General features: G+C 37.6%; 1 protein-coding gene and 1 long non-coding RNA gene across 4 annotated transcripts in view; both read left to right on the top strand.

Moving 5' to 3' along the window:
* abcc3 (ATP-binding cassette, sub-family C (CFTR/MRP), member 3) overlaps positions 1 to 24,136 on the top strand; it is a 60,841-nt gene that overhangs the window by 31,425 nt on the left and 5,280 nt on the right. The window contains exons 11-25 of one of the 3 annotated variants that reach the window (XM_030121383.1): positions 100 to 192; positions 1,633 to 1,836; positions 3,515 to 3,661; positions 3,773 to 3,860; positions 5,882 to 5,948; positions 6,047 to 6,173; positions 6,826 to 7,002; positions 7,111 to 7,278; positions 8,546 to 8,729; positions 8,841 to 8,949; positions 9,037 to 9,193; positions 9,414 to 9,621; positions 10,129 to 10,439; positions 18,063 to 18,262; positions 21,598 to 21,724. In XM_030121383.1, the coding sequence (XP_029977243.1) occupies positions 100 to 192; positions 1,633 to 1,836; positions 3,515 to 3,661; positions 3,773 to 3,860; positions 5,882 to 5,948; positions 6,047 to 6,173; positions 6,826 to 7,002; positions 7,111 to 7,278; positions 8,546 to 8,729; positions 8,841 to 8,949; positions 9,037 to 9,193; positions 9,414 to 9,621; positions 10,129 to 10,439; positions 18,063 to 18,262; positions 21,598 to 21,724 (2,367 nt within the window). Of the gene's footprint in view, positions 1 to 99; positions 193 to 1,632; positions 1,837 to 3,514; positions 3,662 to 3,772; positions 3,861 to 5,875; positions 5,949 to 6,046; positions 6,174 to 6,825; positions 7,003 to 7,110; positions 7,279 to 8,545; positions 8,730 to 8,840; positions 8,950 to 9,036; positions 9,194 to 9,413; positions 9,622 to 10,128; positions 10,440 to 12,123; positions 12,438 to 18,062; positions 18,263 to 21,597; positions 21,725 to 24,136 lie in introns of all 3 variants that reach the window. The other 2 variants (XM_030121382.1, XM_030121384.1) reach the window with 2 other exon arrangements.
* Positions 18,714 to 20,745, top strand: LOC115410038 (uncharacterized). The gene is made up of 2 exons (XR_003934040.1): positions 18,714 to 19,399; positions 19,451 to 20,745. It is a non-coding gene; the product is annotated as an uncharacterized LOC115410038 (long non-coding RNA).

The following is a 24,136-nucleotide window of genomic DNA, read 5'->3' on the forward strand; positions in this document are numbered from 1 at the left end:
CATTTGTTTGGGGTAGAATAAACCTGAATATATGAATAAGAATATGCACAAATGTGACCGTTACAGGTTTTATTTGAGCAACTGTCCTGTGTTTTACAGAACCTTGGTCCATCTGTGCTGGCTGGGGTGGCTGTCATGATCTTACTAATCCCTTTTAATGCTGTCATCGCCATGAAAACTCGAGCCTACCAGGTATGACATAAGACACGCCAGTTAATCTGGTGAACACCAACACATCTTGTAATTCTTTTGGAAGGAGAGAATATCTTTTTTTTCTGTTAAATTGGAGTCCTTACAGAGTCTTAGAAATTTAATGATTTTATTTAATCATTTTAGGCTTTTTTTCCTCTGTCTTAAATACAGACCAAAGTTACTTTAATAAGTTGAATTAACTTCAGCCTCACTTTTGAAAATAGTATTTATTTTAGCTTCTGTTGAAATTTTTCCCAGCCAAGTAAATGTAAATTACGAAATTACAGGGAAAACAAACTATTGACTGAACAGGCTTTAGCTTATCACACCTACTCCTTGTACTTCACATGTTAAAACAGGCAGCTCTTTTGCTTTAAACTCTAGCAAGCACAACAGGTACAGAAACATCCAAACATGTCATAAACTGCTTTAGAAAAACTGCAGAAAATAGAAACACAAACACAATCTACAAATGTTTTCTTAAGAATCATATATCATGATCACACATCACTTCTATGTTTCTTTACCACCTTATTTATAAGCTTTTTTTTTTTGTGTGTAGTGAATTACACATCCTCGACTCCTTGTCTTAGCCTTTTCATATGTTTATCTAAAGGCATAACAGACACACATCTATATGTTACATTTGTCCTTAATGAATCCTTAATCTATTTGACTTCACTAATCTCTGAATGTAGTTTGGGTTAGAAAAAAATTACCATTGATCGCACTGTAACAAAAGTAGAGTAATGAAACCAAGTACTAACACAAACTGCTCACAGTAAGAGTCAAACCCATCTATAGTGTCAGGATGTGGGCTTACATTCAGATTAACTTTATTGATTCATTGGTGAAACTCATTAACACTCATTAACATAGCATAGCATGTCCTCATCAAAAAAACATTCTAAAAAAATAATGGGTTAAACATTTTTCTGTTATTTGGAACTTTGGGTACGCAACTATATTGTAAATATGTAAATAATATTTAAATATAAATGTATATAAATATTTATAGAAATAGAAGATTTCTTTTTTTCTCTTTGTTTCATGTTTCATTCGTATGTTTTCTGCCTGTCTTTCTGCACTTTTTTTTTGTATTTTGCTGCTGCTAACAGTGAAATTTCCCTATGGTGGGATCAATAAAGTCATATCTTATCTTATAAAGGCAGTAGAATCATGGGACAAGTCAGAAAAACCTATGCAGAGTTTTTTTGTAGTCACATCATGACAGCTAAGAGTGATTTTCTCTCATAGCCTATGTATGTTTTTGCCAGTATGGACATGAATTAGGTCTTAAACTGCATTAGTAATGGTCTTAAAAAAATGCTAAATTAAACTTGTTGAAACGTGTGGAAACTATTTCTCGTCTGGTTTTCCCTGTTTTCGTCTTCACTCATTCATCACTTTTTCCTCCATTGTCCTCTTCCTCATTTCCAGGTGGAACAGATGCAGTATAAAGACGCTCGTATCAAACTTATGAACGAGATCCTGAATGGCATTAAAGTGCTGAAGCTGTATGCCTGGGAGAACTCCTTTAAAGAAAAGGTCCTGGCCATCCGGCAACAGGAGCTCAATGTGCTACGAAAGACGGCCTATCTGGGAGCGCTGTCCACCATGGCCTGGACCAGTGCCCCTTTCCTGGTACACTCAATTCATATAATTGGAAAATGATCTCCAGGACAAGTGACTTTGTTTTGGATTAGTTCAACATTTAGTGGTCACTCATGTTGTGAAATGGCTGTAGAAAAGAATTATTAATGAGTGTTATAGCCCCACAGTCCATGTCTGTGTATTTACTATATTCTGAAGATGGTAACTGTTCTTTTCTAATGAAGACTTCATGATGAAGTGGTGCTGTCCTGAGGCAACAAATTAGTCAAATATGACTGTAAATATAGTTTGATATCCAACTCTGTTATCAGAAATGACAAAGGACCTTATTGAGACTCAGTCATAAAGAGCTACTTTGTGCAGCTCAGTTGAAGGAAATGGTTCTATGTTTATATTGTTACACTTCAGTATCTATAGGTTAATATTAATTGTATTGCCATTATTAACACTATTCATATTCTCAGTACAAAGACTTGATTTCATTTAGGATTTTATTTCATGCTGTCGTAGTCTGTGTAATGGATACGGTCAGAAACATTGTAGTTTCTTTTAGTCAAACCAAAGGACAAAAAACCCAGATGGAACTTGAAGCCAGTGCAGAGTAGCGTACCTCAAAGTTTAAAACCACTGATAGCTGATATATGCTGACTTCATTTGTATTTGTTCCTCTTCTAAATGCACTGCTGACCCTGTTGTAAACAATTGCTTCCTTAGTGGGATTTTCAAGCATTTCTATATCTTTAAAAGGCAACTCCACTGTAATTGTACCAACAGGATTATGTTCCAAAAATGTATCTTGAAGTTTTCCCGTAATTACAATACCCAACCTGTTGACATTACTTAATTGGTAATGTAGGCATTCATTTTAATATTGTATTATATCATCTATCAGCTAGTCTGCTAGCATGCTAATTAATTTGCTGACATTATACACATTTGACAATGCTATCATAAAGCATAAGCGCTTTAACATTTAGCAAATAGCTAAAGTTACTAGGTTTGTGACATTGCATTTGCAAGGTCAGTAAATTAGTGTTATCATTAGCATGGTAAGTTTTACCATTCGCACTTTCCCAGCTACAGTTAAGGCTTTAATTTTTCCTCAAAAAAGCCAAGGTGACCAGACTGTAAAAATGCCAAACAGCAGTTCAGAGGCTAATCCTCCTCTTCACTATATCTTCTTTAAAAATGTTTTTTTTTTTTTTTTTTTTTTTTTGCTTAAGAGACTTGCTCAGCAACTATATTTTGGCATAGAGGTTAGTTAAAAGGTAATTTAATAATCAGTACAGAACATTACAAGGTAGGAATCTGTTACTGCAAAGCAAAGTCAGACAAGCTCCAGCACAGTCACCATAGAAAATTTACTAGGGTGTATCTGTTTACTGTCATATGCTTTGACAAATGCCATCCAGTCCAGTAGCTGTTCAATTGTGTGTGAAGTACAGCTGAGAAGTCAGGCGAGTGAGTTTTCTGTCTGGTCCAGTTGTCTAAGGTGCATACCATGTAATCACCAGTGTCACCAGTTCCATTTGAGTCAGAGCAAGAATAAAATAAATCTGTGCAGTCATTGTTTGCTGCAGAACTGCTACAAGAAACCCTGCAGTGCATGCATGTATCTGGAACTATACTATTTGCTGAATCACCAGCTGCTGATAATCAGATTATTGCTGACCCACTGGTTGGCTAATGTACAAATTTATGTCTCCAGGTTGCCTTGACGACATTTGCCGTATATGTGACTGTGGACAAGAACAACATCCTGGATGCAGAGAAGGCCTTTGTGTCTCTCTCACTCTTTAATATCCTCAGGTTTCCTCTCAACATGCTTCCTCAAGTCATCAGCAGTATAGTCCAGGTCGGAACTGTTTCTTCTCACTCCCTTTTTTTTTCATTCCTTCCCTGTCTGTGTTTGTTTAGTGATTTTTTTTTTTTAGTGTCTTTGTGTTTACATTGTATTGTTTCTCAGGCGAGCGTCTCACTGAAGCGAATCCAAGGTTTTCTGAGTCATGATGAGCTGGATCCAAATTCAGTGGACAGAAAGAACACAGCAACAGGTAAAATGTAACACTTGGTTATTTGAGGCACTGACTGTAACACTTTTGCAACCATAACCTGCAGTACTGATCCTCGTTCTGACTCTTGCTTATCCTGTCTGCATTTTTTTTTTTTTTGCACTAGTTTGCAGTTCAGTAACTTGCATAGCATATCTAACTAACCATAATTACACAAACGTAGAGGGAAACGGAAATTTAACTGAGGAAGCAAAACAATTGTGAAACAACACGTGTAGCCAGAGAAAATATTTTAATCTGACTTAAATATTACTGTTTTTGTGAATAGAGAGTCAGTGTAATAATCTGTTTGATAGCCTTTTGATGGTCTAATTTTTGGAATTTGAATTACTTCTGCTGTTTTTCAACGTTAGATGGTTTTCATTTTATCCCACTTATTACTGGCAAAATTGTGTTTTTCTTGTCATTAGTTTGAATGCAAATTGTTGTTTTACTGATTTTATAAAGTAAGCATTTCACATGTATTTTGGCAGTATTTTGCACACAAGAACACCCTCATATCTTCAGTTACATTATGACAAATGTTGACTTTGCACTCTTTTTTCATGTTAATCTAATATTTTTTCCAAAACTATACATTCTGCAGCAGATCAGGTTCATGAACAATGGCAGGATGTTAATATGGTACCCATGCCCATAGGATATGGGTCTGTTTTTTTTTGTTTTTTTTTTTACTGCCATGCTATCTGCCCACACTACCTTCTCTCCTGCTCTAAATGCATTGGCCATACTATCAGTAGAAAAGACAGGCATTAGGGACATGCCTGACTTTAACAAAAGAGTCGTGGAAAAATGTGCATGTTTGAAGGATAGACAGGTGAAACTAACATATAAAAAATAAATGACTGAAAACACATACTGTATACTTTAATTTTAATTCATATTTTAAAATAGTGGTACTTTGGCATATCCCAGTGGTGATATGTGGTTATAGTGCATCCAAAAACTGACTTACTGCACCCCACCAAAAATTTTTTTCACCAGATGCCATTGCTCATGAATGATCTGTATGGCGCCAGATGAGGCCAGAAAACATTGTACATGTATATGAAGTACTGTAAACCAAAAATCTATATTCTTCTTTAAAATACACCTACAAAACTTATTTTGCTCCTACAAACCCATTTTTTGCTTGTAAAAAACACTTTCTGCATTTACAAAATTTTGTCTGCATTTACATAACAATTTTCTGTGGTTACAAACCATTCTGGCCTCCTTTTGACATGGGGGCATTGTTAGATGAGAGGCATGTCCAGACCTGGTCCAAAGAGGAAGCGATATTAGCGGTGATGGACAGACATCGCCTGATTCACTACAATGGAGCGATTATTTCCCCTTAAATAACACCACTTATTATTATCCGGCAGAGTGAAGTTGGTTCCATTCTCGAAACCAGTTCTGAGATCCATAAACAGAACAGAAAAAGAGGCCACAATGTTTTGTAAATGCAAAGAAAGTTTTGTAAAAAGCAGAAAGCGTTTTGTAAAAGAAAAAAAAGACTTTGTAGGAGTTAAATACGTTTTTTTAGGTGCATTTTTAAAAAGAAATATACATTTTTGGTTTACAAAACTTCATTTGCGCTTACAATACTACATGTACAATTTACAGTGTTATGTAGCCTCATCTTGATGCCATAGATCTGCATGTTACATATTCATTGTAGGGAAAGTAAAAGTTCAATAACCTATATACCTGTGCCTAGGATTAGGGTGTAGTGATACATATCGATTTTAAACAGTCACATTAGACTGTTTTGCATTTCTGACATAAATGATTTTTAGATCATAAGACAATATCTACTCTCTTTATGCTCTTTATATTGTGTAAATTGCATACGCTCCTGAAATACACTGATTCAATGCAGAGTCACTGTTTTTCACCATTCACCCAGTGACTCTAAGCCCGAGGTGTGTATGAATGACTCACAGTTCTGAAATGTGATAACAATTCAAAGGCCCTACCATGTTGAAAAGAAATTCCTATGGGTTTCTGTTTCCCAACAGAGTTTTCAGTTACAGTCGTCAATGGGAAATTCACTTGGGCTAAAGAAGATCCACCTGTTTTGCACAAGTATGACATGAAAATCCACATACCGTATGTTTTCATTGGTCATTTAATCAGCAATATGATGCAATCTTTGCTCACGTTGATGTTTATTCTGTTTATAGTATCAACGTAATGGTGCCTCAGGGCTCCCTCCTGGCTGTAGTGGGTCATGTTGGGTGTGGGAAATCCTCACTGATCTCTGCACTGCTGGGTGAAATGGAGAAACTAGAGGGGGAGGTTTCCATTCGGGTATGACTTTGTTATCGCTTCTCTGTCCCCACCTTTGTTGAAATCCCTACAATGAATCTAGTGCTATCAGTACACACAGGTCTCAGCGCCTATCAGTATGCTCACAAATGCTTTGTCCACATTTATTTAGATTTTCTCAATCATTACCTTTTATTTAAACAAATTAAGCATTAGAGTGCACTTCCGCTGTTTAACATTGGTGTGAAACAACACACACAAAACACAGGAAATTAAAAATTGCATAAGTTCATCAGTCTTTTTTATTTATCTAACTGTACATATGCATTGTTATTTAGTGAATTTTTTATTTTAATAAAACCATTGCATTCAGCTTTATTTATTTAAGAAGAGTAGTCGTAATCTAATCTGAGACAATATTTATTCTGCTTCACAACAAGACAGTTCGGTTACACACAAAGCAGTAATCACTCACACATGCAGATAGTAGACAATAGTTTTACGACACATAATTTTTTCTCGCTTTTTTATTAATGGTTTTATTGTTTTGTTTTTTTCATGCCTTTGTTTCAAGATTGCTTTATCTTTACCACCACTACTTTATTATTATTGAGTGTAAAGTGAGTTGGCTTTATGCAGGGTCGTCTGATGTCTCATTAAAGGAAGCAGTGTAACAGATATTTCCTCTCTTCAGGGCTCAGTGGCCTATGTACCTCAGCAGGCCTGGATACAAAATGCCACCCTGCGGGACAACATCCTGTTTGGGAAACCCTTCAATGAGCAGAAGTACCGCTGTGTTCTGGAGGCCTGTGCTTTGACCCCTGACCTTGAAGTGCTGCCTGGAGGTGACATGACTGAGATAGGAGAGAAGGTATAGAATAGTCCCTTCAGTTTCCTATGTAGTAGAAAGTCTCCACTGATCAAAATAGGAACTAAACAACTGTTCGTGTCATACTGTTGATGGTTCTCGTCCCCACAGGGCATCAACCTCTCAGGAGGCCAGAGACAGAGGGTGAGTCTGGCCAGAGCTCTGTACAGTGACGCTGAAGTCTACCTGCTGGACGACCCGCTATCTGCTGTGGACGCTCATGTATCCAAACACATCTTTGACAACCTCATCGGCCCAGAGGGAGCGCTTAAGGGCAAAGTAAGCAGTGTGTTCAGCTGGATTTCACTTTATCTTTTATATAAAAAAGTCAAGCTCAAAAATCCAGGGTTGAAAAATGAAGAAATGCAGGCCCACTTGACACTGGTTTCAAAACATGTCAATACCTATATACCACCATACCATTACAGCCAAAACCCACCCCCATTTGTACATGGCGTGAGTTTTTATAAAGGTTAAGGTTTTTAAGTAGGGGAATGGCCTTGGCTGGTTTGGGGCTACATTGGCAGCTTACTGGCTTGCTCAGTCAGCCTATTTTGTATTTTATTTAATTTTTTTTTTTACATTTTACCGAGGTTACATTATCAAGACTCAAGCATTTTTTTTTTTTATTAATATTCCAAGATGTTTACCAGTGCCTGCCCTGTTAGCATAACTCAGCTACATTAGATTATTTTTCATAAATTTGGTGTTGCATTACGTGTTAATTAATCAGTTAGGACAATTAGCATGTGCAATATGTTGAGTTGATATTGCTACTATTCAATATGTATTTGTAGTTGTAGTGGAAACTAAATGATGGCCTTTACCATCAATGTTTAACAGTCAAATCAAATCAATCAAATTTTATTTATATAACGCTAAATCATAACAAAAGTTATCTCATGACACTTTACATATTGAGCTGAAGCTGGAGAACAGTGCAGTTGATATTTTCAGCAGTTAGTGTTAGCTAGTTTTTAGCCTTAGTACATCCTCTTGTATACTTATGGTTACTTTTAAAAACTGGATAGCCATTGCAAACGGTGACACTACTGTGGTCATGTCCTCTTCTTTTATACAGTCTATGAGAAAGGTATTTATTTATAATTAAACAGAGAAAAAGTTTCTTTAACTGCATGTAACTAAACAACTTTTAGCATTACAGGGGGGAGGTTTGCAGAAAGAGGTATTTTTTTGGTAGTAATGCTAGTTTCCTTTTGTGATGTGTGATTTATAAATGTTGTAATATGGTAAGTTTTTCCTTGTACAATACTTACATTATGACCTTATGTAGTCGAAGCTGTTTCAGTGTCAACAATTTTTTTTTTTTTTTTCCCCAAAGAGGAAGTTGAACGTGATTTACCACTAAGTCTTATCTTCTGTGAGTTCATTACTTTTTTTTAATGACACCACTTTCATGTAAGACTAGTTGCTTCCTTTTATGACGCCATTGTTGTACACCACGGTTGTAGTAAAAGGTTTGGTTACATGTCTTTTAAGGCACTGTTGTAAACAGCCATGCTTTCATTTTATTGTTTTACTCCAGACACGTATTCTGGTGACACATGGTATCAGCTTCCTGCCTCAGGTTGATAACATAATGGTGCTAGTGGAGGGTAGAGTGTCAGAGATGGGATCCTACCAGGAACTGCTCAAACAGAATGGGGCCTTTGCTGAGTTTCTCCGAAATTACTCCTTGGAAGATATCATAGAGGAGGATGAGGCGACTGGTAAAGCAATACTTCCTCCACTTGTATTTTACCTCATCAATGAAATTGTAAAGATAGGTGGGTGATTAGGGATTTTTGTGGTGTAACAGAGTTTTGTCATTGCCTTTACAGATGATTTAATAGAGGAAGAGGAATTGTTCCCAGACGACGCCCTTAGTAACCACACAGACATGGTAGACAATGAACCGATGATCAATGAAGCCAAGAGAAATTTTATCAGGTAACCGTTATATTTTAAATTCTCAACATTTTTTGTAACTTTTACATTCCAGCTACCTTCCAGTATTGTTTCTTCATCGTTTTACAGGCAGATCAGCATCATTTCTGCAGATGGAGAGAACCCAAGGACCCGCTCAGTGAGGAGGCATGGCTGCTCCCAGAGGAAACACTCCGAGCCACAAGAGAAGAAGAAGCCACAAGAAGTAGAGAAACTCATCCAGGCAGAAACTGCAGAAACGGGCAAGGTCAGTCTAGAGATTGTTGAGATTGACTATGCATGAATGTTTCTGAATAAATACTTCCAAAAAAAAAAAAAAAAAAAAAAAAAAAAAAAAAGGTTCACTATTGAACATCTCAGATGATTCAGGGGTGATGGAATCATAAAAACAGTTGTACAATCAACATTAATGAGATTTGTCAGTTTTGATGGCTTAATAGTAGTATTGCAATCTTCCTCATCACCAGGTGAAAACGAAGGTGTACCTGGAATATGCCAAGGCAGTGGGGCCACTGTTGTCAGTACTCATCTGCTTCCTGTATGGATGTCAGAGTGCTGCCGCCATCGGAACAAACGTCTGGCTGAGCCAATGGACTAATGACGCCGCGACAAATCAGACTCAAGAGAGGATTAATTTGAGGGTGGGGGTGTACGCAGCACTGGGCATTGCACAAGGTAGGAACCTGGACACTGGCAGGTGAAATACATACTGTCACTGCCTGAAACACTTTTAACCAAGTGTTACTATAAAACCTAATACATTAAGTGCATATTTTACTGAAGTAGCCTTTTGTATAAATTGTTTTCTTGTTTAAATTGTTGTTAAATCACACTGCCAATATACTATTGAACATCTCCTTGTTACAGACTTCATTTTCATAAATCAGTATGAATTAATTTTCAGCCAGATGAAAGGTTCTTCTTCATAAGCTCAAAGAAGAGATGCTGGCCAGAGGAGAGTCATTAAAATAGTCGTCTGGTATTGTGGAAACCATGGACACAGCAGAAGAGATGCAAAATATTTTTTGCTATTCCATTTTTAGTGACCTCACTTTTGCATTTTTGTATTCAGGAGATGCTGCCTGTGTCTACTCGTGACTAAACTACGTTCTACTTTCACAACACCAACTTCCTCTCTGATGTCTTCCCCTCTCCTACTTTCTTGATTCACCCCCATCCTAGGTATCCTGGTCATGATCTCTTCCTTCACATTAGCCATGGGGAACATCGGCGCAGCACGGAAGCTGCACTTAAACCTGCTCGCCAACAAACTGCACACACCCCAGTCTTTCTTTGACACCACGCCTATAGGACGAATCATCAACCGCTTCTCCAAGGACATCTACGTGATAGATGAAGCTCTGCCCGCCACTGTGCTTATGTTCCTGGGAACCTTCTTTGTTTCTCTTTCCACTATGATTGTTATCATTTACAGCACACCCATCTTTGCAGTAGTCATAGCGCCCCTGGCTTTCATTTATGTCTTTGTCCAGGTACATATCAAAAGTCCTTGAAAAACTGTTGCTCAACTGTTGGATCCTCCTTTCTGTTCCTCTTTTCTGAATACATGCAGCGTGACCTTTCCTCTTCCTGGAATAGCATGCATGATGCCACATGCATGTCAGTTCCTTAACCCTTCCTATTTTTTGCTCCTGTTTTTCCACAGCCTCTGATGTTGTCCTTGTTGAGCACTTATTTACTGCAGTGATTATCTCCTTTTCAATCAGATGTCGTCTTCGCTCTCTCTGCAGCCACAGCACTTCCTGTCTGAGCCTGCTTTCCCTTTCACACATACATACACACCACCACACCAAGACATACTTGCACAGAGCCTGGCCCCAAAATGGATTCCAACACATAACCCAAAAATCATTCTTTTTAGGAACCACAAACCCTGAGGCTCAATCTCACATGATCCATAACCTCCCTCTAGTGGTGAACCAGTGTAAATGCAGTATTAGTAGTCTAGATTGACTAACTCCAGTGTTTTGATTTATTTTAGGGATTATGAAAGTGTTGTTCATGGCTCACCCGTGAGTGAAAAGCACTCGAGTCCTCATAATGACTAATTAGCTTTTAGATAAAAAGCATTTGTGTTTTCAGCAGTACTCGTGTGGATTACAGTGTACTATTGAATATAAGCCATTCAGCAAATGAAATGCTATAAGTAATGATTAAGTTCTACCGATTTTTTTACTTAATTTCCCTGACTCTGACAGTGTCTTTAGAGGCGATGTATCTTGTACACATTGTACAAACACTTAATTTGAATCTAGTATTTATTGGGCCCTGGTCAGACCTAGCTTTAACATACCCTTTTCATGATCCAATCCCAAGTGGACAGCTCTAGGTACATGATCATTCGCACTTTGTATTACATGGCAGCAATGCATGTGTCTCTCTTCCGCACTATAGGATATTGTTACTATATATGAATAGGTCCAAATGTAAAAAAATAGCAGATGGATGCATCATGAGTTGTTAAATAGGCCAAAAAGTAATCATCTGAAGAGTGAATGGCTAATAAAAGGATGTTTGGCAGCCTTTTTGCCTTCACTAATAACTTAATGTATGAGTTCAGACATCTTTAACACACTTTTAAGAGGATGTTAGCTGAGTTGGTAGTGTTAAAAGATGTATTTTGGTGGACACGGGTAATAAAATGTGGAGATGTGGAGAGTTTGTTCACCCAGATGCATGTTAATTCCAGGTCTGAACTTGGCCTCTGTTGCAGGAAGTAATTTTAAAGATCGGACACTGGCTGTCCTGACCTCTTTGTGAATTCCATAAAAAGCTTTGTTCTGCACAGCTGAGGTACATTTGTAGCAGAAAAGAGATCAGAAGGTCCTTCTCTGTAGAAAATGTTCATAATAACCTTGAAAGTAGCATCGTCTTTGTCATCCCCTCTGTTTCAGTCGGATTTGTATAAGATAGAGAATCATGTGAGGCCCCTGTGAGAATTCTCACACTAAAATTATCCTGTGCCACCAGCATGACACTGATGCTCCCCTGTATTTTTAGCCAAGTGGCACCTTTGTGTTATTTTCAGTTTTATGGGGTGCTCAATGTGCCTTTTTTGAACCTGCAGAAAGCTGCTGTTTCATTAGATTTTAGGAGTGACTCCAAATCCATTTAACACTGGTGTTGTTGTGTTGTCCCCCTCCCCCCATCTCGCAGGTGTGCTGTTGTTGGCTAACTGCCTGCTGTGCCGGGCCTACAGTATGCTGCGTGCAGCCAAAATCACACACAACAACATGCTGCATGGGGTCCTGCGGGCCCCACAGTCCTTCTTCGAGAGTACCCCCACTGGGCGGTTACTAAACCGCTTCAGCAAAGACGTGGATGCTATTGACTCCCACATTCCAGACAATATTGACATATGGATGCGCACTTTCTGGTACACACTGAATGTGCTGCTCATATGCTCTGCCCTCACCCCAATGTTCCTCATAGTCGTAGCCCCATTAATGGTGTTCTATTGGTGGGTTCAGGTAAATAGGAAACAAGTCTGCTAACTCATTAATACATAATGCATGTCTGAGAGTGCTGTGGAGTGTGTGTGCTGATAGGCTTCTGCATGTGGATGAAGTGTTGATCTGGTGTTGTAGTGGCAGTATGGTTTGATCTCTTAGACATAGCTAGAGGTGTGTCTTTGATCAGTGGTTAGTTTGTAGCTGGACACTAGGTAGCTGTGCCACCCGATCAGTCATTATACTAAGTTAAGGATGTACTATAGAATTGAAACATGACAGTTCGACATGCTTAATATAGATATCACAGAAATTACCTCAGATATGTGTATTTGTAAGCTCATGCATGTAGTTAAGTTTTAAAGGTTCCATATGTAAGATTTACACATGCTTGTGTCCTTACTTGAAGTTTGTATTGGAGTCTGGTTTGTGCTGTGAGCTGGATGACTGTTGACTCTCTTACTCCATTTCTAAGTAAAGAACTTTTTCAGTTGGTCACATGGATGATAGCAGCCTGTACACTGATTTTTGTGCAAAAGAGTTCAGTTGGTTTTTCCATTGATTAGCCAAGAAATGAAGGTAACTCAAGTCAACAACACAGGCTCTTACAAACACGTACATATTGAACCTTTAAAATATTTTGTAACTTGTGCATTTACTTCTAAGTGGACAGAAGAAAGAACGAAAGAGACAAGGAGAATGCAACTATTACATTTGCCCAGATACAGCTGAATGTTTATTCTAATATTTTTTTGTTAGGTGATAGATATTCAGTTTTCAGTTCTGGTATTTAGACATTCTCTTTTTTTTTTTTTTCTGATACATATCATTGGAGCTTGGGTGCCTGACATAACTCTCACTCAAAGCTGTATATGTCATGTCGTACTTAAGTTCACAATGGCCATTTTTCATTGTTTGGAAAAAACAGCCAAATTACTTATACCATGTAGTGAAATAATCTAAGCAATTTGTGCTGTCTTACAATTAATCATGATTATTTATTTATTTTTACATTACCTAAAACGACTCGTAGTGTTGGTTTTGGAAGATACTTTGATTTAAGTTGTACATCTATGTTGTAAGTATGATACATTTTCCATACATCTGCATTACAACCATGAATACGGCAGTGTCACTTAGGCTAGGATGTTACTATAAAGGGCAATTTTAATAAAAATGATGCCATGCTGCTGTAATAAGGAACACATGGCACCTATGTCAATACAACCTCTATAATGGTCATTGTTGCTGCTGCAAATATAGTGAATGTGAGCTGGGTGTCAGTTTTGTCAGTTACAGTATCCTCTTCCATCCACTTGGATTTTATTGGAGAGTTTTCCTCTCACTAGAGCAGCTCTGTTGAACATTGACCTGAAATGTGTAGTGGTGTTTAAGCCGGATGAACTGCGGAGGCTGGAGATATGCAGCTTTTAATGGTGGTGTGTCTAGTGGTTGTCACTGTGGTTCATATTGTATTTTATCAGAGTAATGGCTACTGAATGTGGATTCATGCTTAATCAATTAATCCAATGCCTTTAACACAGCTTTAACCGTCAAGCATTTAGTAGCCACTCCGATTTGGCAATATTCTGTTTAGTTATTAACGCATTCCTGCACCTGGCCTCAAGATGGCACAGTTTGGCTTGTTTCTACAACAATAGTTTGTAGAAGTCATACAAGTCAAATCAACCTGATTTCATACGAATCTATGTAATTTACAGCATTTTAGAGGCATTCTGCACAAGAGCCAAAATGATACGACAACATCATAAAATCATCATCATCAATCATATCACATCAAATTGCACATCATAAAATCAAGCAATAAAAAAATACTGCCATTAAAAGATGAAACCTTAACACGAAGAAGAAAGACAGGAATAATCTATTTTTATTTTAAAGTGGTCAGTACAGCCACTGAAAGCGCGAAGGTAAACGGGGCTACAGGATTTACGTGCTTTTCTGTCCAACTCACACTATTTAGACATGAAACTGACATAAAATTCAACTAAACTAACACAGACTTTTGATAAATGTGTATGTTTTTCCTTCGGCTTCGTCATGGCATCCATCCTGCATGGCTTTTGTCTTTGTTGGATTATATGTCTGTAACATTAATATCAGAGGATCCTGTTTGTCTGTCAAAAAATACTTGTACACAAACGCTGGGTTGAACCAACAAGGATTAATTTCTAAACCTGATTAAAGCATGGTTTAACTTCAATTATGTTGCACCAAACATTAAAACTAGCCTAAATAGATAGATAAATAGATACTTTCACATAGAAACTGAGAAACACTTTTGTTATTGTATGTTTTTGTCCAAGTTACTCTATTAATTCAGCAAACATGAAATTAGTGCTTTTCAGTTGAGTTACCATCATGAGTGGGCTAATTAGCTGATAGGAACTAATTAGTAATGATAATGTAACTTGGTTAAGGGATACAGAGGCAAGTTTTTTTTTTTTTTTTTTAAAGAAATTGAAGAGACAGACTATTTCAGCTTCTGTTATTTGGCTCTTTTGACACATTAATTCAGCCAACAGGTTTTTGTCAGACAAGAAGAAATTGGAAATAGTTATCCTACTCATAATGAGTCAGCTACTAAAGGTCCCATATTATTCTATTTTTCAGTCACGTCATACAGGTCTCAGAAGCCCAAAAACATAGTATTTAAGTTTGTTCGCCCCAAAATCATCCTTTGTTCGGAGTTTCAGCGGTCGAAAAAGTCACTCTCACCAGCCCTCCTAAGAACAGGCTGTTTCTGGGCCTGCTTCCGGGTATGCAAATGAACGCATCTGTTCACGCCCACTCCCCCTCCCCTCTCTGGGAGAGGACGCGGCTTACGCTAGCGGTACTACGCACTAATGTTGACTGTGAAGCCATGGCTCGTCAGGACACAGTAGTTCAGCCATACCAGTTCGACCCAGAGTCTGACCCAGAAGGAGAGGCCCGACGGAAAACGGCGGTGTTGTGTCGGGTTCGTGGACCTGACACGGAAAGACGCCTGCCGCCACTAATGCAGGCAGCTACTAACAAGCTTGATGCTAACTATACTGATGCCAACCACCAAAGGCCCGTGTTCAAAGTAGTTCTGTTGAATGTCTCTTGATATTATCAGCTCTTGCATGTTAATGGGGACGCAAATGTTAGCAGCAGTAACCGAGCTATGTTAGCTGCCATGCTAACGTTAGACGTACACATCAACAACCACCAGCTTATCCGTAATGTAGGGTTATGCAGTAAAGATACAAAAAAATGATAAAAACTTACATCTCCCACACTTGTACTTGGGTCACGAAGCGTTGGTACTGCGTCCTTCTTGATTCGGAGTCTTTGTGCTAAGCCGGAGCTGTATGGGCCCATGTTCGAAAAACACTCGTCCGTGAAATGCCGGGCACACACATACAAGCCTTTCGGAATGTTGTTTGGTACATGACCATCAAAGATATAATCCAGCCACTTTTTTCGGAGAGGCTCGGAAGTGGGGAGCAAAAATAAACTTTCGTGTTGGTGTGTGCAGCCAACAACACCACAACTTGTGTGTCTCGCCTTCGCCATGTTTGTTGTCCAAGAGGTACTTTGCCAGGGTGGGGCTCACCTTTTCATGCAGCGTGGGGGTACAGTCAGGGGGAGGAGTTAAATCCACTTATTTCGTCATAAGCGGACCCAACTCAAACTCGGCCGTTTGAGCAGTCATTTTCACAAAATGTGGTGTAGCAAGGCAAGGAGGAAACAGATAGTTTTCAAATTCGAACCTCATAATGAGGCTACTGCAACACACACTACTATAAGAAAACTTTCACAAAGTGAGATTTGCATAATATGGGACCTTAAGGTAACTTTGTAGCTAACCAGCTAACAGTATGTGACACTTATAAGGAATACAGAGCAGCCAGCAGTTCACACAACTGCAACCCTTTATAATAAATACATAGTGTCACTTTTCTTCTTGTTTTCAAGTATAATCTCTCATTAACATACTTAACAATGTACAGAGATTTCTGTACTTCATTACACTTAACCACTTAATTTTAAATCGGGATTTGTGGATTTACAGCCTAGTTCTGCTCAACTGATTATGCCTCATCACGTGCCCTGTCCACACTAACACAGGTATTTTTCTCAATGGATATTTTACTCCACTGTTTTTGGGGGTTATTTTGTTTGTTTTTGGGTTTTTTTGTTTGTTTTCAGTTCTGTCTGCACAGTCACTTTTTATACATTACATCTACACAGACCATATAGTAAAAATGACTATGAATGCACATACAAATCGTTTTTGACTTTAAACTGCAGACAGCACAGATAATATTGGACATAGCAGATGTAAAGGCTGTAGTTTATCATGAAGTTCATTAGCAACAACAAATCAAGTTCCAAACTTACATTACTTACATTACCTTAAGCGTCAGTTCTGGTTGTGAAAATATATTGTTCATATTATGTAGGTTTTAACACAACAATGTTATGTGTCCAGTCTGGTCCATGTATCAACACCGTCCACGCTGATCTCCTGGTAGTACACTGACTTATACATCTATATGGCCTGTATTCCATATTTCCCAATGCATGTTCATTACACAAAGAATCATGATGGGATGTGACGCCATCATTTTCTGTCTATATGAATACACACCAACCAGTGTTTTTTTTTTTTTTTTTTTTAAATCTAATTTTTTTCTACCTGAAATGCCACTTGTGTTTAGACAAGAGGCCCAAACCTAACAAAAGATCTGTTTTGCAAAATATCTCCATTAATGTGGATGGGGCATGAGACCAAAATAATCTTTGTTGGTGCAACTCAGTCAAAGATTTAAGGAAGTGTTGCTTTAAGCTTTTGCATTTTTAAATTGTATTTGATTTAATGCTAAATATATATTTATAAAGATAAAAACAAAACACCTGCAGTTTAGGTTCTGTGATTGGAATATGAAGAAACGTGTGCTTTAGGTTATGTGAATGGCACACACCTTGTTTTGTTTTACCCATTTGACAGATGTTATGCAACAAATTATTACAGCTCCTCTGAATAAGATGATTAATATGTTTAGCATGTAAAACATTCCTCAGATCAATGCAGGAGAGATTTCCATTCCGGTGTGGGAAAAAATACGGACCTTGTAAAATTTGGACCTATTTGGAATTTGCGCATGCGCGAGCGCAGCCTTACCGGATGTCAGGTTCAGCGACCCCTAACCCCAACCCCAACCCTAACCCCTAACCCTAACCCCTAATCCTAACCCTAACCCAAAAGCGCACAATTCTACTCGCAAGGTACTTATTTCATAAGCCTCGCTGAACCTGACATCCGGTAAGGCTGCGCTCGCGCATGCGCAAATTCCAAATAGGTCCATATTTTACAAGGTCCGTATTTTATGCCACACCGGCTTGGAAATCATCCAACAGAGGAGCTTATGTAACATTAGCTGGAGTTTGACCAACAGTGTAAAAACTGGAATATCAAATAAGCCCTGCAGGTGTTTTGTTACCACAGGCTTTGTTTATTACTGTGTGCGTGCGAGTGTGTGTGTGTCTGTGTGTTGTGTGCACATGCATCATGATTGTTTTTGAGTATCTCAACATGTGCAATGTCTTGTTCAGTTGTAATATTGTGTTTGTTTCTCTCCCCCTCAACGCCTTTAGAGATTTTATGTTGCCACGTCTCGGCAGCTAAAGCGTCTGGAGTCAGTCAGCCGCTCTCCCATATACTCCCATTTCTCTGAGACCATCACAGGCTCTAGTGTAATCAGAGCCTATAGCAGACACTCTGCCTTTGTTCTGATGAGTGATATGAAAGTGGATGAGAACCAAAAGAGTTACTACCCTGGTATAGTGTCCAACAGGTACGTGACAAATGTCAGCACAGAAGAACAGCAGCTGTGTCCCAGGAATGTTGATAGAACATGTTATCCTTAATAATACAACAGCGGCTCTGATGGATTAGGTTTTTAATCTCTTTCTTTTTCAACAGTAGCTAATATGTGCTAAAAGGGTCTAAGACATTGGCATGTTTTCAATCGGTGGCCATATGGATTATTTGACTTAACCCATAAAGACCCAAACATCCACCAATGGCCATAATCATCCACAGATATAAAATGTTTAATACCTGTTCATCCATTAATCCTATCAATACATGTAAATAATTGGTGTAAAGTACAGTTTGTCATCTTTTCATGGTCATCAGATATGACCCATTTGGACGTTCAGAGGCTCCGTAGTGAATGTGGAAACACCATCATCTTCTACAACATTGATTCACCAGTAAAACCCATGGAGTTTGATAAATGACAGTGGTTGGAGATGATTATTTTATGTACAGTTTATGATATATTTTGCCAAAAAATGTATCTTTTTCTTCAGTTTTCTGTTTTGAATATAATAACCTTCAACTTTCATCTGAGCTTTCATAAATATCTACATAATACATTAAACACAGGATTTTCACTTAAAAAAATCAAAATACAGAGTATATAATCAGAGTAAATGGTGATAAATTAGTTAAGAAAGGTTAAAAAAAAGGAGAAAAATTAATGTGAGAAGTGCCACAAAAGTAACACTGGGTCTATATGGGTTTAATCAGAGTCAGCTTCAGTGACCAAGTTTGACTCGGGTTTATACTTAGCTCTGACGCACTACAGAATAAATAGAATATAGAATTCAAGTAAAAAGCATATAATAATTAAAGTTCTACAAAATAATATAAAGAAAAGAGGTGCAAAGACATAATAGTGCACTATAAAAACCATAGTGCAGTATAAAATTAGTAGTAGTATATAGAAGTAGCAGTAAAAGTATTTGTATTAATTTCATTTAAAATTCAGGATTTCTTTTTACTTTCTCAAATGATCATTTTATTATTTGTTCCATAGAATCCACAAGAACAGTATCTCCATCCTACTCTCTTACAGACTAAATGAACTGTGTGAAGCTTTTTTTTCTGTCTTAAGAAAAGTTACAAAACCATATTTACGTAGGTAGTCCAGGTGAGGTGGAAGCTACTTGTCGCTGTTTTTCATTTTTGTGACAAGATATCCAAATAGAATTCATATATACAGGATGTCGCAAATCCTTGAAAAGTCTTAAATTTGATTATCTTAAATTAAGGCTTTAATTATCTTTAAAAGTGGTTATTAATTCTTCAATGTGACACTCAAAGGTGTTGAAAAAAATCCACAGATACAATAGATGATATTGCTGTATATGCATTAGAAATCTTTGTAAAGAATTTGTCAAATATGTAAGTATTGTTGATCATGTTAACGTAACGGAAATGGGAATGAGTGGAGCTTCCTACAGTCATATTTATGGGTGGAAGGGTTCAGGTGTGAGCTTTAGCAGCTTGAATGTCAGTATCAGAAACATTTGTCATAGACAAATGGAAATGTATCATTAGCAGGATTGAAACATGATTAAGACTGGCAATACTATAAGGCCCATTGTACTCTTATTTATGGAAATGTCACATCTTATTTTGACCAAAGACACCTTGAAAAATGTCTTAAAAAGTCAAATTTGACTTCCTCATACTGGAGATACCTCAGATAAGAGTTTTTTTTTTTCCCCATAACATTAAAGAAAGTCATTGTCCAGAGCTGCTTATACTGCTGCATAATGAATTAAATGGCACAACTTGTGTCATATTCTATAAGATCATCATAGGTTTGTATTGTCACAAACCTGAGACAACTGTATATCTCTCAAAATTCAATGTATTTTCCAGCAATCCAAGACTTTTGTAGAGTTTATGTATCTTAAGAAGGATCAGAAATGTAAACTTTGTAACAAATATTCAAAATCAACACATATGGACAGGAAGGGGATGAAAACCGTAACATGTCAAGTACTAAAGCTATGAGAAATGTAAAGTAAAAAATAAAATAAAAATGACGTATTTACCGCTGACATGTAGTGAAAGTAGACTTGTTAAACTGCAGAAAATGGAAATACTCGAGTGAAGAACAAGAACCTCACACTTGTACGTAAGTACAAAACTTGAGTAGTACTTGTAATCTCATGTTAGATCAGAAATGACTGATGCTGAATGTTGGAATCAAGGTGCTCGAGTAATTAACTACATTTTCCTAAATTTTAGGAGTCACAAATATGTACCATTGTGGCTGTGAAATAGGCATTAAATTCTGTTCCAAGTAGTCTTAGAACGGTCTGAAAAAGTCTTAAATTTAACTTGTAGAAACGTGCAGGAGCCCTGTAGTTTATATATTTATCTACCAGAAACAGAGTTATAGATTTGAATTCCATAAATTTAATGCAGTAGTTCAATATTTGGACTGAAAAATCTGCAAATAAATGGTGAAAGTGTGTTAAAAATACAAACAAATGTCAGGCTTTAGTAAATGAGCCATCCTTCAGAGTAGTGACTGAGCAGAGAAGGTGAATATTTCAACCCTGGAACACAGCTGCTGTCACATACAAAGAACATTCACACACAGCCTCATCACTGCAGAGGAATGAGGTTACATACATTCACATAGCAGACTTCAGTGGAGCTACTTAACCCTATAATGCCAAGCGTATCATATTTGATACATGAGTTTTGAAGCCCTCTACATGATCAGTGTGATTTTTTTTTTTTCTTGAAATACCTAAAGTATACAATTGGATACATGCAATACACAGATAATCCACCAGGGGGGAGGAATTTGTTCACCAGAGGCCTTTCCAGTGACCCTACAAGATTGTCATTAATGAGGAAGGAGGCAGAACTTTGCCAATTTTGAAAAGGAATTACCAATTTGTTAGACATGTTTGTGTTCCATTATGTTTTTGTTTGTACAAAAATAAGAATATTTGAGCATTGAGACCTGATGTATCAAATATGATGCAAAATTGAAACTCATACATGGAAATTGATATTTTTGGATTGTTCAGAAGGACCAATAAAGGCTCCAGTTTCAAAGAACTGGAATTTTCTGTCAGTGATTTCATGGTTCAGGCTTTACAGGGTTAAAAGAGGAAAACGACAGGTACACAGATGGAGTCAAAACATTAGCTCTAATGACACTTATAGGGAAAAAGAACTAAAAATGTATTGCATTTGACTGACAGAATTTAGCCTCTAGTTTCTATTTTGCACCTGCAACCTGAGCTCCTCAGTTTGTCCAGATTGCTAATTGCATCTGCAGCTGTAACGTTGCTCTAATGCTTTTCCATACAGGTGGCTCGGGGTGCGTATTGAGTTCATTGGGAACTGCATAGTGTTGTTTGCTGCTCTGTTCGCTGTGACAGGAAAAGACAACCTCGACCCAGGCCTCGTCGGTTTGTCAGTGTCTTACGCTTTACAGGTACATGAGAATCTACACACTGTAATGTGATTTAATTTGTACTGTTCAACTACACAACAGTAACACAAAAGAAGATAATTATTTTTCATAGAAGCTGAAATCTCAGCAACTAATTTATATTTGCAATGAATGTGTGTGCAAATTAAAGGCTGGATGTATTTGCACAGTTGATTGTTTCCAATGAAGGAAGTGTCTTTTTACTTCAAGAAGACCACAGAGTAAGAAATGTAGTATCATGCATAGTAAAGAAAGTATGTGTCTCAGGCATTTCCTGTGAAAAAAAAAAAAAAAAAAAAAAGCATTTTTTTCTGTCCCTTCTGTACAGATGGGAATATAAAAATGTGAACCCCTTCCATTTTACAAATGTGCATGGCTTACATTATTCAATTATTGTGTGAATTTTCTCTTAAATGTGTGTTTGTGTGTGAGGGGTTGTCATTTACTGATATAGAACAACAGACGCTGGTTATCAGACCTGCAAAAGACGACCATCAACCAAAAGATTCCTGTTTTGTTGAGTAGCTCAAACCGGATTCAGAACCTCATTTCATCCATCATTGTTTTGGTCAGCCTGCCTTGTATTATTTTGCTAATCAATCCTTTCCAAACAACCTGTTCAGAGAAGAAGAAGGCCCCTCCCTGCACTGATTCACCCAATATACTGTTTAGTAATGTCCCTGTGAGCTGAATGAATTATTATTATTTTGTTTATTAACCTTAATTTAACCAGGAAAAATGACTTTTTGAAATTAAAAATCTCTTTTGCAAGAGACACCAACAGCAGAAGTTACAGAAAATACAAAGTTCAGTCATACACCCACACTAAAACCATACTAAAAACATACATGTAGAACACCACCAGTAGTATAAAAGGTACTAATATTATACTGACATACTGGATGAATGAGTATCTTTTGTTTGCCTGTTATACATTATGAAATGTTCTTCATCTGGATGTGACCAACATTAAGAAGAAAGTCAATATTTAAGTGACAACTGGAAGCAAAAATCGGTGTAGCACTACTCATGCACAGTTATAAAATGCAGGGGGTTCACATTTTATCCCTCCTCTCACCACTTAAGTGACTGAAAGGTCTGAGTTTTTATAGGAGAAACTTATGACAAATACTGTCAAAATCATACATGTTACCTAATTTCCTGCTTTGTGGATTTTTTGATGTTTCAGGGGTGGAAATGTAGCGTCACCTATTTTATTTTTTATTTTTTTCTTTATAACAATGTCTCCACACAATCCATACTGAAAGCCTCATTTGTTACTTAATTATGTTGTCTTTATTTTTAATCATATATTTTTTAAAACTAGTTAAACAAAAGATAGTATTAATTTAAAGTTAATGACATATGCATAGAACACATTGCATCGATCATGTTTCACCATATTTCTTACAAATAAAAAAAAAAAAAACAGGAACTTAATTTTTTTTTTGTTAGCTTATTTATTTACCATTTTAGCGACTACATAGTTTCTTAGAAAGTCAGGGTGAGGTAAGGGCCAGGTTGTAAAAATGTGCTACAGAACTCATGAATGATTACAAATAATTTATCAGATAATGAATAAAAGTGTGTCCAGTTAGAGTCTTTAGCTTTAATTTAACTTAAAGGTCCCATATTATGCTATTTTTCAGTCACGTCATATAGGTCTCAGAAGCCCAAAAACATAGTATTTAAGTTTGTTCGCCCCAAAATCATCCTTTGTTCGGAGTTTCAGCGGTCGAAAAAGTCACTCTCACCAGCCCTCCTCAGAACAGTCTGTTTCTGGGCCTGCTTCCGGGTATGCAAATGAACGCATCTGTCCACGCCCACTCCCCCTCCCCTCTCTGGAAGAGGACGCGGCTTACGCTAGCGGTACTACGCGCTAATGTTGACTGTGAAGCCATGGCTCGTCGGGACGCAACAAGCTATGCTGTCAATAGTGTCACGTATTCTCCCGCTATATATTAATAACGAGAATACGCTGAAAAAACACGGGACTGATCTGTTCTGAATACACAAGTCACCTGTCTGAAATGCCCCTCTCTCGTCTACAATACACATGTCTCAGACAGAACGTCTTTCCAAACACTGGCTTTCTTTGCCTTGAGGCGTGATTGAGCCCCGACGGAAAACGGCGGTGTTGTGTCGGGTTCGTGGACCTGACACGGAAAGACGCCTGCCGCCACTAATGCAGGCAGCTACTAACAAGCTTGATGCTAACTATACTGATGCCAACCACCAAAGGCCCGTGTTCAAAGTAGTTCTGTTGAATGTCTCTTGATATTATCAGCTCTTGCATGTTAACGGGGACGCAAACGTTAGCAGCAGTAACCGAGCTATGTTAGCTGCCATGCTAACGTTAGACGTACATATCAACAACCACCAGCTTATCCGTAATGTAGGGTTATGTAGTAAAGA

Source organism: Sphaeramia orbicularis, chromosome 19, assembly GCF_902148855.1.
Source record: "Sphaeramia orbicularis chromosome 19, fSphaOr1.1, whole genome shotgun sequence".
Classification (NCBI taxonomy): domain Eukaryota; kingdom Metazoa; phylum Chordata; class Actinopteri; order Kurtiformes; family Apogonidae; genus Sphaeramia; species Sphaeramia orbicularis.